Genomic DNA, 13,581 nt, shown 5'->3' with positions numbered 1-13,581 from the left:
TTTGACTAGTCAAGACAAATCACAAGTAATCATATACTATAGTTCACGTGTTTTTACATAAAAGAGCTGAAATGGTCATATTTTTTTAAAATAGTTTTTTGGTCTCAAATATATACGAATGAAGATTGTCATTCATAATAATCTTTAAATAGTTGATCTAAATCAGGATTCGCCAATTTTTCTCTAGTCGAACAAGATCACAAAAAGTCGTGTACTATAGCCCATTTTTTGGCTGAAAATAGTTGAAATGCTCATATATATTTTTTTAATAATTTATAACACTTCAATATATATATATATCAATGAAGATCTTAGTTCATAAATGTTCAAGAAATACTTCATCTGAATTTGGTTTTATTAATTTTTTACTAGTTGAGCAAAAAAATCGTATACTAGCTCATGTTTTTTTTGCTAGAAATTGTTGAAATGATCACATTTTCTTTAATAGTTTTTTTGTTAAACAAACATTACTCTCATTCTCAAATTACTCCCTCAAAACACATTTTCCCAAATAAAATGAAAATAACAACCAAAACCAATCGAACCATTGACTATGTATTGTACAGCTATATTCTTTCCACGGTTCAGATGCCCGTGGATTTATAATTTATGGTTACCTGAATTAAATTATGATACAAACTATATACCTTTGAGAGACAGATCACAGATTAGCTCCATGTATGTATGTATGTATATTGTGAAAGAGGCTGTTCGACCTGCAACATGACTATATTCTTTTGCAATACCTTGAGCTACGACCCCCCATCAAAAGTCATAACAATACAAACATAAATAGCAGCAAATGTCTATTGTCTCCAACACACTTACTTCTTCCAAGTACATGTTTGTTGTAATAATACTAGGTTGTTGCATCATTAGGTTAGGTTCTCTCATAAATTAACACACAATAACAACAGGAAACAAGGTGCCATCTGTCTAATTTGGGGAAAGAAAATGTGCCCGAGCAAGATGGTACTCTCTCCCAGCAATCCAAGCGCCAGTTTGCGACCACGATATGTCATCCCATTCTAGATTATCCTCCAAAACCTGGATAAATTCATATGCCATTGCAGAGAAAATAAGTATATATATATATATATATATATATATATATATATATATATATATATATATATATATATATATATATATATATAATGTAACTAGCAAGTCATGAAAAGATTACCTCTATATGTTCAAGAGGCAGGGGAATCCCAATGCTTTGCATAATTTTTTGAGGGGTGTTTCTCTTACAGTGGGACCATCGGAATATATCTACCACAGTGGTTTCACCATCCACAGCATTTCTTTCAACATTAGTAACATGTGAGGTGTTGTGAGTTTGAATTCTTCCAGTTTCTGCTCCTTGTGCTTGAGCTGCTGGGGCCGCCTTGATTACCTTTTCTCCATTATAGGAAAGCTCATACCTAAAATATGGCTTTGTTATTAAGAGGAACAAGAAATAATGATAATGGTTTCAGTTTTTCTTGTTTAACACCTGAATATCTAATATGCTAAAATAACCGACTCAGTAATCAAATGACCATATCATAAAGAACCTTGCAAACATAATATAACAGGTTATGCCACTATAGTATTCACAATTGCCTCCCCTCGCGTTCATTGCTACTTTATGCATTTAAGTCAAATAACTTGCTGTTTCAACTTTTTATGCTTTTGTGATTTCAGAACATCTAGAGGATCAACACAGAAAGGCCCACTTATGGTACAACAATAAAGGATTGGAATCAGGCCAGTAGATAGAAAATCTTTCCAGAATTTAAACTCTAATACCACTCTAGCTTGTTACCTGCGGGAATGAGTCTCTACATAAAGCACTTCTCCCTTCTTTAAACGTGCAGATGTGAAGAGGGACTTTTTCAGACCTTTGTCAGCCACAGCACTTATGCTGTACTTCAGCCTAGTATAGACCAAAAAACGAGAATAAGGGGAAAATACCAAACAAGAAATGACAATTATCAAAACAACACAAATATGTCATGCTTGAGTTACATACAGCATACAAAATGTTAAAGCAGATAAAATTCTCATTTATTTGGTTTCACCAAATTTCTTAGTAAATATTAGAATGACCTTATGTTGCCAGGATCTGTGTATAGTTTATACTATGGCCTTTCTTTTTTTTCTTTTTTTCTTTTTAGGTTTTTCCTCCATGGCAATGGGACCGAGATACAAATTCAGCAAAACAAATAATTTCTTAATGCAAGTTCTTGAAATGGGATGCAAATCACAACCCCATATCTCCAGTTTCAACTGTAATCAACTTAGCAAAAAGTTGCTGCCATCCATATTTTAGATATGTTTAGATAACCATTTAGTTGCTATGAAATCCTTATTGCCTCCATCGTTGTGCAAAATTCAATTCTCCAATGAACTTGCCAGCAAAAAAGCATAACAAACTAAGGAAAGTAATTTCCTTGAACTTCCCTATAAAATGATAATTAGTAGAAATCTGGCAATATGAGACGGTTTTATATGGGTAATGTAAAGCAATTTTGCGCTATGGCACTGAAAAAGAGTATCTAGGCAGTGAAAGACAGATCATACTAATTGAATGAAGTTAAAATCGTTCTCATCAAACTCTATTAACATAATTTTGGGAGAAGTTAGTAACTTAGTATAGATGCACAGTTGGTTGTATTCTAAGAACTAAAGGGCCTCTGCAATAAAAACAAGAATAAATGAGAGAAATGTGTCTGCTAAGAGACAAAAGAACATACCAGGGCTCCATACAGAGGTTGAACTGAATAGTCACTTCGCGCACAAACCTTTGTTGGCGTAATGCATTCTAGAGAATGATAATAAGAAAGGAAAGTGAAACATAACCATCAGAACTAAGTAAGTGAATCAAGCAAAATATACTAACAAACAAAATAATTTCATGTTAAATATGCAATCAGTCAGAAGTTAAGGGTACACGAATTGATAGATTATAAGGAAGAGAAAGCATTGAGTTCAAAGATGTTTGAGTGTGTCCTCATATATGTGTGCATTTACAAGGAAAAGTAAAATCAGCATCACAAGGCAAATACCGAAGCTGCAGCCCTGGTAGTCATTGTGCGCTCCACAGAAACTGGAGCTAAAGTAGGCTCCATAGTTGATGAATGTGTAAGACAAGGTTCAAGATCAATAATCCCACCTCCTTTCTGTAGTGCGCACAAAAATAAATAGATGTCATTAAGACAAAGAGCCAATAGCATTCCAATTTCAAAGGAACTAACAAAAAACAGAAGCTATATAAGGAAAAAATTAGTAAATTGACTAACCATAGGTGAGCCAAGAAAAGGAGATATAAAGGGGATACAAAATAGTTTAGCCAAGGAAAAGGAGAACAAATTATGTCTTAAGATGAAATTTTGACAATTCCAACCATAACACGTGTACAAAGAAAGAGTCTTTGTGGGTAAGGGTGTGTGGATGTTGAAAAGACAAAGAAGTGTAAGTTGAAATGCATTGCTAACCAACCTTCACAATGCAACACCGCTCAACACGATAACTGCAACCTATTGCAGCTCCCCATGCTCGTGAACGTACATTATTCCTCAGTGTTGAAATGTAACCTTACGTTTTTAAAAATTAAAGTCATATAACACAAGAATAGAGGAACTGCATGCAATCAACATAATATAAACAAAGTTTAAGCATCACTGTCAAACACAAGTAAATATCGCATACCATTCATAAACTATAACGTAAAACTCACATAACAGATTGAAGATAAAGCAGTAGCATAGCATCAAAATGGAGTAAAAATCATGATAATGAAGTGCACAAATGAAATGGCATGTAATAGCTGCCATCTAAAACATTTTAAAATTTGAACGCCTACGTTTTTCAGAGAATGCTATATAGGCATCGAAAGAGCAACACATTGCTCAAGATGACATCCCGGTTGAAGAATTTTCACATCAATATTTTCCCAGTAAAATTTATACAATGGGTCTAGATGATTATGTATATACTTTCAGCACAACTATATCATTTTTTTCTTCAAAAAACAAAAGAAAATTGAGAGAGCGAGAGAGAGTTTAAATGAAATATTTTTTGGACTGAAGTACAACATGAATAAAACATTATATAGGCATCGCAAGAGCAAACACACATTGATCAAGATGACACCCTAGTTTTAAGAGTTTCCACAAAAACGATTTCACGCATTGCGTACAATTTATACAGTGGGACTAGATGATTATAAATATACTTTGAGAGGGAGAGAGAGAGAGATAGAGAGAATGAGTGTTCCTTTTGAAAGTGGCAGATGATTCACTAGATGTGGCTGCTACAGTTTACAGAACGCATGTATGTTAAATGGTGGGTCTCAACATAAATCGAACTATAAAACCCACGCTGAGCTCCTTTTTGCTCTTTATTTTGGTTGAGCCATATAGAAATGACCATCCTACCTTTTGGGAGTTTTTAATAGTGTTTATAGTAACCTAGGGCAGAAAACAGTTGCATTTTCGTGTTTAATGTTATGACTATGGCAGGTATATATTCAAAGCAGCGAGTACTTTTGCATAAATATTATATCCTTTTGGAACATACAATCTTGTGGAGGCAACACTCTGATAGTAGCACGCAACTCCTGGGTACCAGATGGGGGAAGAGAAGCAGTTGGACGACAATATCCTGTATGCATAAGAACTAAACAGCAGTGTTTGATGTTAGTCGATTAATCTTTTTCGGATTAACAGGAAACAAAATATGCAGAATATTCAAGTGTAATATTGGAACAATAGTTACCAGCAACCAAATCAGAGTCAACCGTGTATACATCTGTACCCCAGAGCTGCCCACCTCTTACCTGTACAGGGAGAATTTCAAGAACTCAAAACAATGATAGTATTGCAACATAAATACAAACAATCTAGATATTTACCGACTCAGTTCCATTTGATACATAGAGACAATACCAAATTGACAGCTGTTGTTAATCTTAGACAAGTTTCAAGCTGAGTTAATTAATATTCAAGCCTCTACTAGGAGATTTTTTTTCCTCAGTCTACCCTGGCTCCGGGACAAGTCTATCCATCATTACATAACAGGTATAAAGTAAGGAAGCTGAATAGGCAAGTGTGCGTTTATGATGGAAAGCATGAGTAAATTTAAGGCTTGAAATTTGCCCAAAGGAAGATCGACTAGCCATATGAGATTTTGAAAATCAAACAGAAAAAGTAAATTTCAAAGATAGGGCTGCATGAAAACTTGCACAATAACATTAACAGCAAAGCAACGAATAAAAAACTTTTCTTACTTGGCGGTTAGTTGCAGTAACATGTTCAGCTGGTATACGGATCTCTAAAGTAGGGCCATTTTGAGAGCCTTCACCAGCTGGCACTAATTCATATTCCTTCCACAGCTTTATGAGTTCTTGCATGCATTCACCAATTTTATAGACAACACAGGACACATCAGCCTTAGCTGCAAAGAGACGCCGTGAATTCAAGAAAAATGTTACAACGGAAACAAAATATTAGTACCTAAACACAAGTTGCCTAAATCATAAAGAGAGGATTACTTATGTCATACAATTTAGTCTCTACATAAATGGCGGCAACAAATAATTAAGCAAAGGGAACATAACTAAATATACCAAGTAGGTTTTTTAACGTCAGACGCAGTAGATCCAAAATCCTTCAATGACTTAGAATAAAAACATAGAATCTTTACTACCAAAAAAGATTGCTATGATCTCACAGATAACGGATTTTGCTACAATTAAAATAAAAAAAATAGTTCACTTAGAACAAAGATGGGATCACATTCTCCAAAAAAGTAACAAGCCCTAGGAATAAACATTCTGCATGATAAAAACCAGTAGTCAAAGTTCATTTTAGTTACATAAAATACGGAGTAATAATGCAAGTCAAAGTAGCATTACATGATGTGCAAGAAAGGTTGCATAGGGGGAAACTTGGCCAATAACAGGGGTTAAGTTACAAAACAACACAAAATGTATGGTAATTAACATAAGAACGCCTCATAAAATGATTAAATGCATAAATACATTTCATAATATATTTAGCTACTCTTAAGAAGAGCTGCATCTGTTTGTTGTTCCAACAGAGAATTCTACGACCAACATATACTTCCACAGAACTCTGAAGCATATAAAATAGTTGCACAATAGGTCAATTAAAACTAACTTTAAGCAAGTACAGTACTATGATGAAACTCGGATCAGACACAGCTTTTACTATCCTCCCTTGATGAAATTCTTAAGTCAAATGTCAAAAACAAACAAGAAATCAAGAAACACACTTAAAGAAAATCACGGAAATCATAGAGGATATCGTGATAACATACTTCCTATCTGATAAGCGATAATACACAAAAGCTTTTACTATCCTCTCTTCATGAAATTCTTAAATCAAATGTCAAAAGCAAACAAGAAATCAAGAAACACACTTAAAGCAAATCACGGAAATCAGAGGAGTCGAGATAAAAGACTTCCTCTCTGATAAGCGATAATACACGACCAAGACTCCTGCGTAAAAAAGCAATTTGAGTGCTTACCTTGTGACCTGCACAATATAAAATTAAAGAAAAAAGGTTAGGCTCGTCTTCAAGAAAATAATATCAAGTATGTCATAGCAGGCGACGAACATCAAAGGAGCTTGTAAGCAAAGTGTAAACAACTATCAAAAAAATGTTAACATTCATGTATAGAATGCAAATGCTCAGATAGAAACAACTAAAGATCAGACTATGTCTTCGCACATGTAGATCAGAATTGTGACGGAATTCATTCAGCAAATTGTATACGCGTGCATATCCCAGATGACATTCAAATCTAATTTTGGTGAAGTAAATTGCTATACATGTATATGCTGCCACTTAGGAGAACAAATATAATCTAGGGCTCTCCCGAGCCTCTTTTTCTTTCTTTAAAAGAGAATAAGGTTTACGAAATACGTGCTTTTATACAAGAAATTTCCAGGTTTCCGATATAAACAAAGTTTCCCTTAAGATTACATTTCATAATTTCTAAATAGATAATAAAAGATTGTTTAGCCCAATGAAAAGAGTGAAAGAAAAGTAAAATCCTCATTTAGTGAATCACAACATTCGCAACAACTTTCTTTCATATTGAACCCTAACACAAACAAAACCAACAACGACCAAGGACTAATCCAGTAATCAACAACCAATAAATCACGTTCTATTTATGTTGAGAAATGTTTTTTATGGTGGATATTTTATTTATGGTATGAGATGTTTTATATGTATTGAGACATGAATTCTGGCATGCAATTTAAATTTACAAGATATGAAAAATCCTACGACTTTACAATCCGATTTTACGGTTACGATTTTGCAGTCCTCCTCCAAATTTTCTTTAAATTCCAATTTTTTTTAAAATACCAATTTTGACTACCAACTGGCAGCAGTTTTTTTAAGTTTGTCATTTAATTTACAAGTTCAGCAGGTTTTCTTAAATAGAATCTTAGTCATTGCATCATCTACATGTATACTCCAAAATAACACATACTTGAATTGGTAACGGTATATTAATAACTATTCATCACGAAAGAGAAACAAATATATATATATATATATATATATATATATATATATATATTTTTTGGTTTACGCGTAGTCATATTATCTAAATGAAGTTGTTTTGTTGCAATATAGAGCAGAATGTTTAATCTTTTATAATGAATATTAATATTTTGTTCTCTTAGGGAGATAAGAGGTGTTGGCAAGAAAGAGTTGAATTGTTAAGTATACAGAAGTGGTATTCGGCTGAAATTGACCAACATGTTTATGAAGGAATTTTAGAAAACCACAGCTCTGGTAACCTTAACTCATTCTTTATGTATTTATGTCAAATGGGAGGGGTGAGTAAAAAGAGCCCACACAGGCACAAAAATCTAAACTTAGAATACATAAGGGCTAAAGCCAATTAATCAACATCATACAGTAATGTCAAATAAAAAAATGAGTTGATAAGTATATTCTGTTTCATGTACAAGTTATGTACAAACACTGAACTCGTAGAAAGATAAATGAAACCAATAGAAAGTCATGTTCTGTAACATGCTTGCGGCATAACGCTAGAACCCGTCTGCTTTTTTCTGGCAAGAAAATTTCCAAATTTTAGAACACATGATAAATCATGAGTATATTTTTATGGCAAGTTTGGGTGCTATAAATTAAATTGATATGGAAATCATGCAAAATCATAATACAAGCTCAATGCATAATTATAAAAGGCATGAATAAGCTTTGATGACCATGTACTGAATGCAATCAGAATTCAAGCTGTCACTGGGAGAAAAAGAAACATACCCTTCATTATCATTGGCTGAGAGCCTAAAACGCGGATCGCGATTTCCCATTTGTGGACTGCCCCTTGACCGCAACATCCGTTTCCTCTGTTGAACCCCAGAACTGAAAACTTCTCTTTCCCGTTCTGTAACTCCTTCAGCATGCATACCACCATCATCCAATTCTTTTTCATGATATTTAATGCGTTTGTGAGGTCTGTCTGGTTCCACGTCAGCATCCTTCTCCTTTTTCTTGTCTCTTGCTTCCCTCTCAATATTTTTCCAGGTATCATGGTCTTTCTTCTTCGTTTCCAATGTTGAACTTTCGTGTTCAACGGATTTTCCAGGGATATCTGCTAGTTCTTTTTCATTGTGAGAAGCTTCTTTATCGGAACCATTCCACACTTCCCTCTTGACGTGATCCTTCTCCTTGTCGTTTAGTTTTTCCTTCTCCTTATCATTTAGTTTTTCCTTCTCCTTCCCCCACCTCTCAGCCTCTCTTTCTTCCCTTACTACTTCTTTGTTCTCGATACTGCTATTAGCAGGTGGAAAGTTGTTCCGGCGATCACTTCTTTCTTTATCCCTTTCACCCCAATCCCAGTGCTTCACTTCTTTCCTTTTCCGATCTTTGTCTTTGAACTTTTCATCCCCTTTCATATCAACTTTGTTCTCCGCAACTGTTTCACGAGCTTCAGCAGAGTCCCTGTTATCAACATGTAAACCCTCCTTTGCAGCATCAACATGGCCATGCAAGACAATACGTGATGTATGCCAGGCATCAACATTTCCTCCAGGAACATCAGGATATTGTTTCAGACGGTGTTGTTCTTTCATATCTTTCCAGTTCAACTGGCTGTTAGATCCACTGTAACCATCCTTATCCATCTTTTCATTGCTTCTTAATTCAGAATAGGAATCCTTGTCATTCTTCTTATCTTTATTGTCATCAGTTCTGCTATCGTATTTATCACCCTTAGAACTCAATTCAGACTTCATGTCACGAGTCTCAACCTTAATCTCCTTGGTGCTATCCTTTGAATCCCTGAAATCGATCCTGGTCTCCGAGGCAACATGATCAGAGTGTGAGTCATTTGGTGTTGACACTCTGAACAACATATTAGGAAGCATTGGTGATCTCCTCTCTGCATCACGCAACTCATTACGTGGCGCAATCTTTGGGATACGGCCTTCCTGACCCATATCATAGGGAGTGTGGAAATCATGCCTGGATGACCCCACAGCCTTTCCACCAACAGCAGAATATGTTCCCTGATCGTCATGCGGGTACTTCAAAACAGAGGAGTGACTGTGATTGCCACCACCTCCGGCATTGCCACTGCCATTGCCACCATCCTCATGCAGCCTTCGATTAGGAGGAGTGCTCATTTTCTTACCAAACCAATAACCTGCAAACAAAAAAACAATTACAAAATTCTAATTATAGAGAGAATGGTCGTCCATTGTGACCTGTGATCCGTCTATTAACCATAAAATCTAACATACTTTTCAGATATCTCAAATAATTACTTACGTGATCAGTATCAGTCACGCGTCCGCAAACAGTAAATTCAATAAGATCTCGAAATTCTGAATTGGGAAATAGACGCTTCAATTGAAAAAAACGTGTGTCAAACACACGGTTCACCGGAACGCCGATATAGCGACCAGAACGGGGTTAGTGGAACCGGAACGGAGGCCACCGCGACAAAGTTCCGGCATATAGCGGCTGGCGTTTACTAAAATCCAAAAGAAGCGATTTATCAGCCGGAACGGCAATATATGCGGCTCACGCGCACCGTGGCGGCGATTATCGGACGGAACGGGCTAGAATGGGGTCGAACGGCTTCTGTCGGTGTTCGTGGTGTAACTGTGTTCTTCGCGGCGGCCGAAATGGATTAGGGCTGGTGACGCCGACTATTGAATGTAGGAGTTCTGATTTGGGCAGGGTCGATTGCAAGAATACAAATCTGATTAAGGTCACTTAAGTTTTCAAATGTTTCAACTTAGTCCCTAAATTTTATGATTTCTATTAAAATAAAGAGATATATTCATAACTTACACTTTAACCACTAAACTTGAATTTTTGTATTTTTTTTCCTTTTGCAAATTTTAAGGTGGTTGATTCCGCCATCCAACACACTTTCAATCCACATTTTTTAGCCAATAACTTTTTTATTCGGTCCATAATTTTAATCGATCCATATATAAATAGGTCGATCAGTGGTTTTCAGTTTAGTTGGTTGGTCGAATAATGTCGATCAATCGACTTTTTAATAATAAAAATTTATTATAAATATTTAATTGTAACTCTTATTTCCTTCAAGTTAATAAAGATATATAAAATAAGTCAAACTCAAAAGTTAGAAACACAAATTCATAAAACTCTTTGTACTATTTTTATTTTATAATTCTTATTTCATACTTATTTGGACCATAACCTGATTCACAAGGCCCAAAGTCGAAAGTTCGTTGCCAGCGGTTCAGGAACGGCCTAATCGGCCCAATTAAGAAAAGCCCAACTCAGCTCCGCAGACTCGACTGGAGTAAACGACAAAAGAAGATGACGAAGACCCGCGGATTCAGAACGGCGCTCGGGAAGCTCGTCAGGACCGAAGAGGTCAGGGAAAGACAAGCAAAGAGTTCTTTGTCCTACCTAGATACAAGAAGCCTAAATATAGAGAGATCATCATGACTTGGGCCACCCGGCCGAAAGCGATAACGCGGCCGGCGCAGGCCCGCCCAGCCTGAATCCAAGGGCACTCATAGAACGAGCTTGATGGATGCTATAAATGGAAGCATGCGCCCACAAGAGGGCGAGGTTTTTTATGATTTCTACGCAATTACACACTACTTAGAATCCTTCTAAACTATGCATGATCTGATATTTACTTGATCGTTGGAGTACTAACTCCAGCGTCAGTCCGGTTCTCTTTCTCGCAGGTCAGTTTCATTGCGACAAGGGAAGTCAGTGGGCCACGTTCTTTTCGAACGGATTAATTGGCGCCGTCTGTGGGAACGTAATAAAATCAGAGCCAACTCCATTGCATATTTTATTTTTAATGTGTGTTTTTGGTGCAATATGTATTTTTTTTCCAGTGTGTGTTTTGGTGTGTTGCGTGTTTTTTTTTAATATGTGTTTTCGATGTATTGTGTGGATTTTTTTCTAGTATTTATTTTCCATTGTAGTTCTTGAGCAATTCAAAGCGAAAAAAAACCGCACACTAAAAAAACACGCACTTCACCAAAACACACATTGAATAAAATTCACTACACCGTCAAACACACACTGAAAATTCAGTGTACTTCTTGTGTAAAACACACACTACATAAAAAACGCACACTCAATTACAAAAGAAGTACACTCAATTTTCAGTGTGTGCGGATTAGTGCATTTTATTCAATGTGATTTTTGGTGTAGTGCGTATTTTTTTGAAGTATGAGTTTTTGGTTTAGTGCGTGGTTTTTTTTCGGGTGTTTATTTTGTATTGTAATTAATTGGTTTTCGGGTTTCGGGTTTCGGATTTCGGGTTTTCCGGTTTCGGTTTTCGGGTTTCGGGTTTCGGGTTTCGGGGTTCGGGTTTCGGGTTTCGGGTTTTCGGGTTTTCGGGTTTTCGGGTTTCGGGTTTTCGGGGTTTCGGGTTTCGGGTTTCGGTTTCGGGTTTCGGTTTCGGGTTTCGGGTTTTCGGGTTTCGGGTTTTCGGGTTTCGGGTTTTCGGGTTTCGGGTTTCGGGTTTCGGGTTTCGGGTTTCGGGTATCGGGTTTCGGGTTTCGGGTTTCGGGTTTTCGGGTTTTCGGGTTTTCGGGTTTCGGGTTTCGGGTTTCGGGTTTTCGGGTTTCGGGTTTTCGGGTTTCGGGTTTTCGGGTTTCGGGTTTCGGGTTTCGGGTTTCGGGTTTTCGGGTTTCGGGTTTCGGGTTTCGGGTTTCGGGGTTTCGGGTTTCGGGTTCGGGTTTCGGGTTTTCGGGTTTTCGGGTTTCGGGTTTCGGGTTTCGGGTTTCGGGTTTCCGGGTTTTCGGGTTTCGGGTTTCGGGTTTCGGGTTTCGGGTTTCGGGTTTCGGGTTTCGGGTTTTCGGGTTTTCGGGTTTCGGGTTTCGGGTTTCGGGTTTCGGGTTTCGGGTTTCGGGTTTCGGGTTTCGGGTTTCGGGTTTCGGGTTTCGGGTTTCGGGTTTCGGGGTTTCGGGTTTCGGGTTTCGGGTTGTCGGGTTTCGGGTTTCGGGTTTCGGGTTTCGGGTTTCGGGTTTCGGGTTTCGGGTTTCGGGTTTCGGGTTTCGGGTTTTCGGGTTTCGGGTTTTCGGGTTTCGGGTTTCGGGTTTCGGGTTTCGGGTTTTCGGGTTTCGGGTTTCGGGTTTCGGGTTTGGGGTTTCGGGTTTTCGGGTTTCGGGTTTCGGGTTTTCGGGTTTCGGGTTTCGGGTTTCGGGTTCGGGTTTCGGGTTTCGGGTTTTCGGGTTTCGGGTTTTCGGGTTTTCGGGTTTCGGGTTTCGGGTTTCGGGTTTCGGGTTGGGTTTCGGGTTTCGGGTTTCGGGTTTCGGGTTTCGGGTTTCGGGTTTCGGGTTTCGGGTTTCGGGTTTCGGGTTTCGGGTTTCGGGTTTCGGGTTTTCGGGTTTTCGGGTTTCGGGTTTCGGGTTTCGGGTTTTCGGGTTTCGGGTTTCGGGTTTCGGGTTTCGGGTTTCGGGTTTCGGGTTTCGGGTTTGGGTTTCGGGTTTTCGGGTTTCGGGTTTCGGGTTTCGGGTTTCGGGTTTCGGGTTTCGGGTTTCGGGTTTCGGGTTTTCGGGTTTCGGGTTTCGGGTTTCGGGTTTCGGGTTTTCGGGTTTCGGGTTTCGGGTTTCGGGTTTCGGGTTTCGGGTTTCGGGTTTCGGGTTTCGGGTTTCGGGTTTCGGGTTTCGGGTTTCGGGTTTCGGGTTTCGGGTTTCGGGTTTCGGGTTTCGGGTTTCGGGTTTCGGGTTTCGGGTTTCGGGTTTCGGGTTTCGGGTTTCGGGTTTCGGGTTTCGGGTTTCGGGTTTCGGGTTTGGGTTTCGGGTTTCGGGTTTCGGGTTTCGGGTTTCGGGTTTCGGGTTTTCGGGTTTCGGGTTTCGGGTTTCGGGTTTCGGGTTTCGGGTTTCGGGTTTCGGGTTTCGGGTTTCGGGTTTCGGGTTTTCGGGTTTCGGGTTTCGGGTTTCGGGTTTCGGGTTTCGGGTTTCGGGTTTCGGGTTTCGGGTTTTCGGGTTTCGGGTTTCGGGTTTCGGGTTTTCGGGTTTCGGGTTTTCGGGTTTCGGGTTTTCGGGTTTCGGGTTTCGGGTTTCGGGTTTCGGG

The 13,581-nt window shown here is 38.4% G+C and overlaps 1 protein-coding gene across 1 annotated transcript; it reads right to left on the bottom strand.

Moving 5' to 3' along the window:
* Nucleotides 1-710: 710 nt before the first annotated feature.
* On the bottom strand, nt 711-10,364 carry LOC105951872 (zinc finger CCCH domain protein). The gene is made up of 12 exons (XM_012975332.2): nt 9,826-10,364; nt 8,317-9,700; nt 6,538-6,545; nt 5,276-5,442; nt 4,765-4,825; nt 4,567-4,665; nt 3,487-3,581; nt 3,054-3,167; nt 2,742-2,809; nt 1,811-1,921; nt 1,187-1,427; nt 711-1,047 (listed from the first exon to the last, which is right to left on the bottom strand). Exons 2-12 carry the CDS (start codon nt 9,678-9,680, stop codon nt 937-939), a joined length of 2,439 nt encoding a protein of 812 aa, XP_012830786.1. The 5' UTR covers nt 9,681-9,700; nt 9,826-10,364; the 3' UTR covers nt 711-936.
* Between the last annotated feature and the right edge of the window lie 3,217 nt (nt 10,365-13,581).

The sequence above is a fragment of the Erythranthe guttata genome, chromosome 13 (assembly GCF_056151865.1).
Source record: "Erythranthe guttata isolate IM_541 chromosome 13, IM_541, whole genome shotgun sequence".
NCBI classification, from domain to species: Eukaryota; Viridiplantae; Streptophyta; class Magnoliopsida; order Lamiales; family Phrymaceae; genus Erythranthe; species Erythranthe guttata.
The sequence above is the reverse complement of the archived record's forward strand: the minus strand, read 5'-3'. Positions and strand labels throughout refer to the sequence as shown.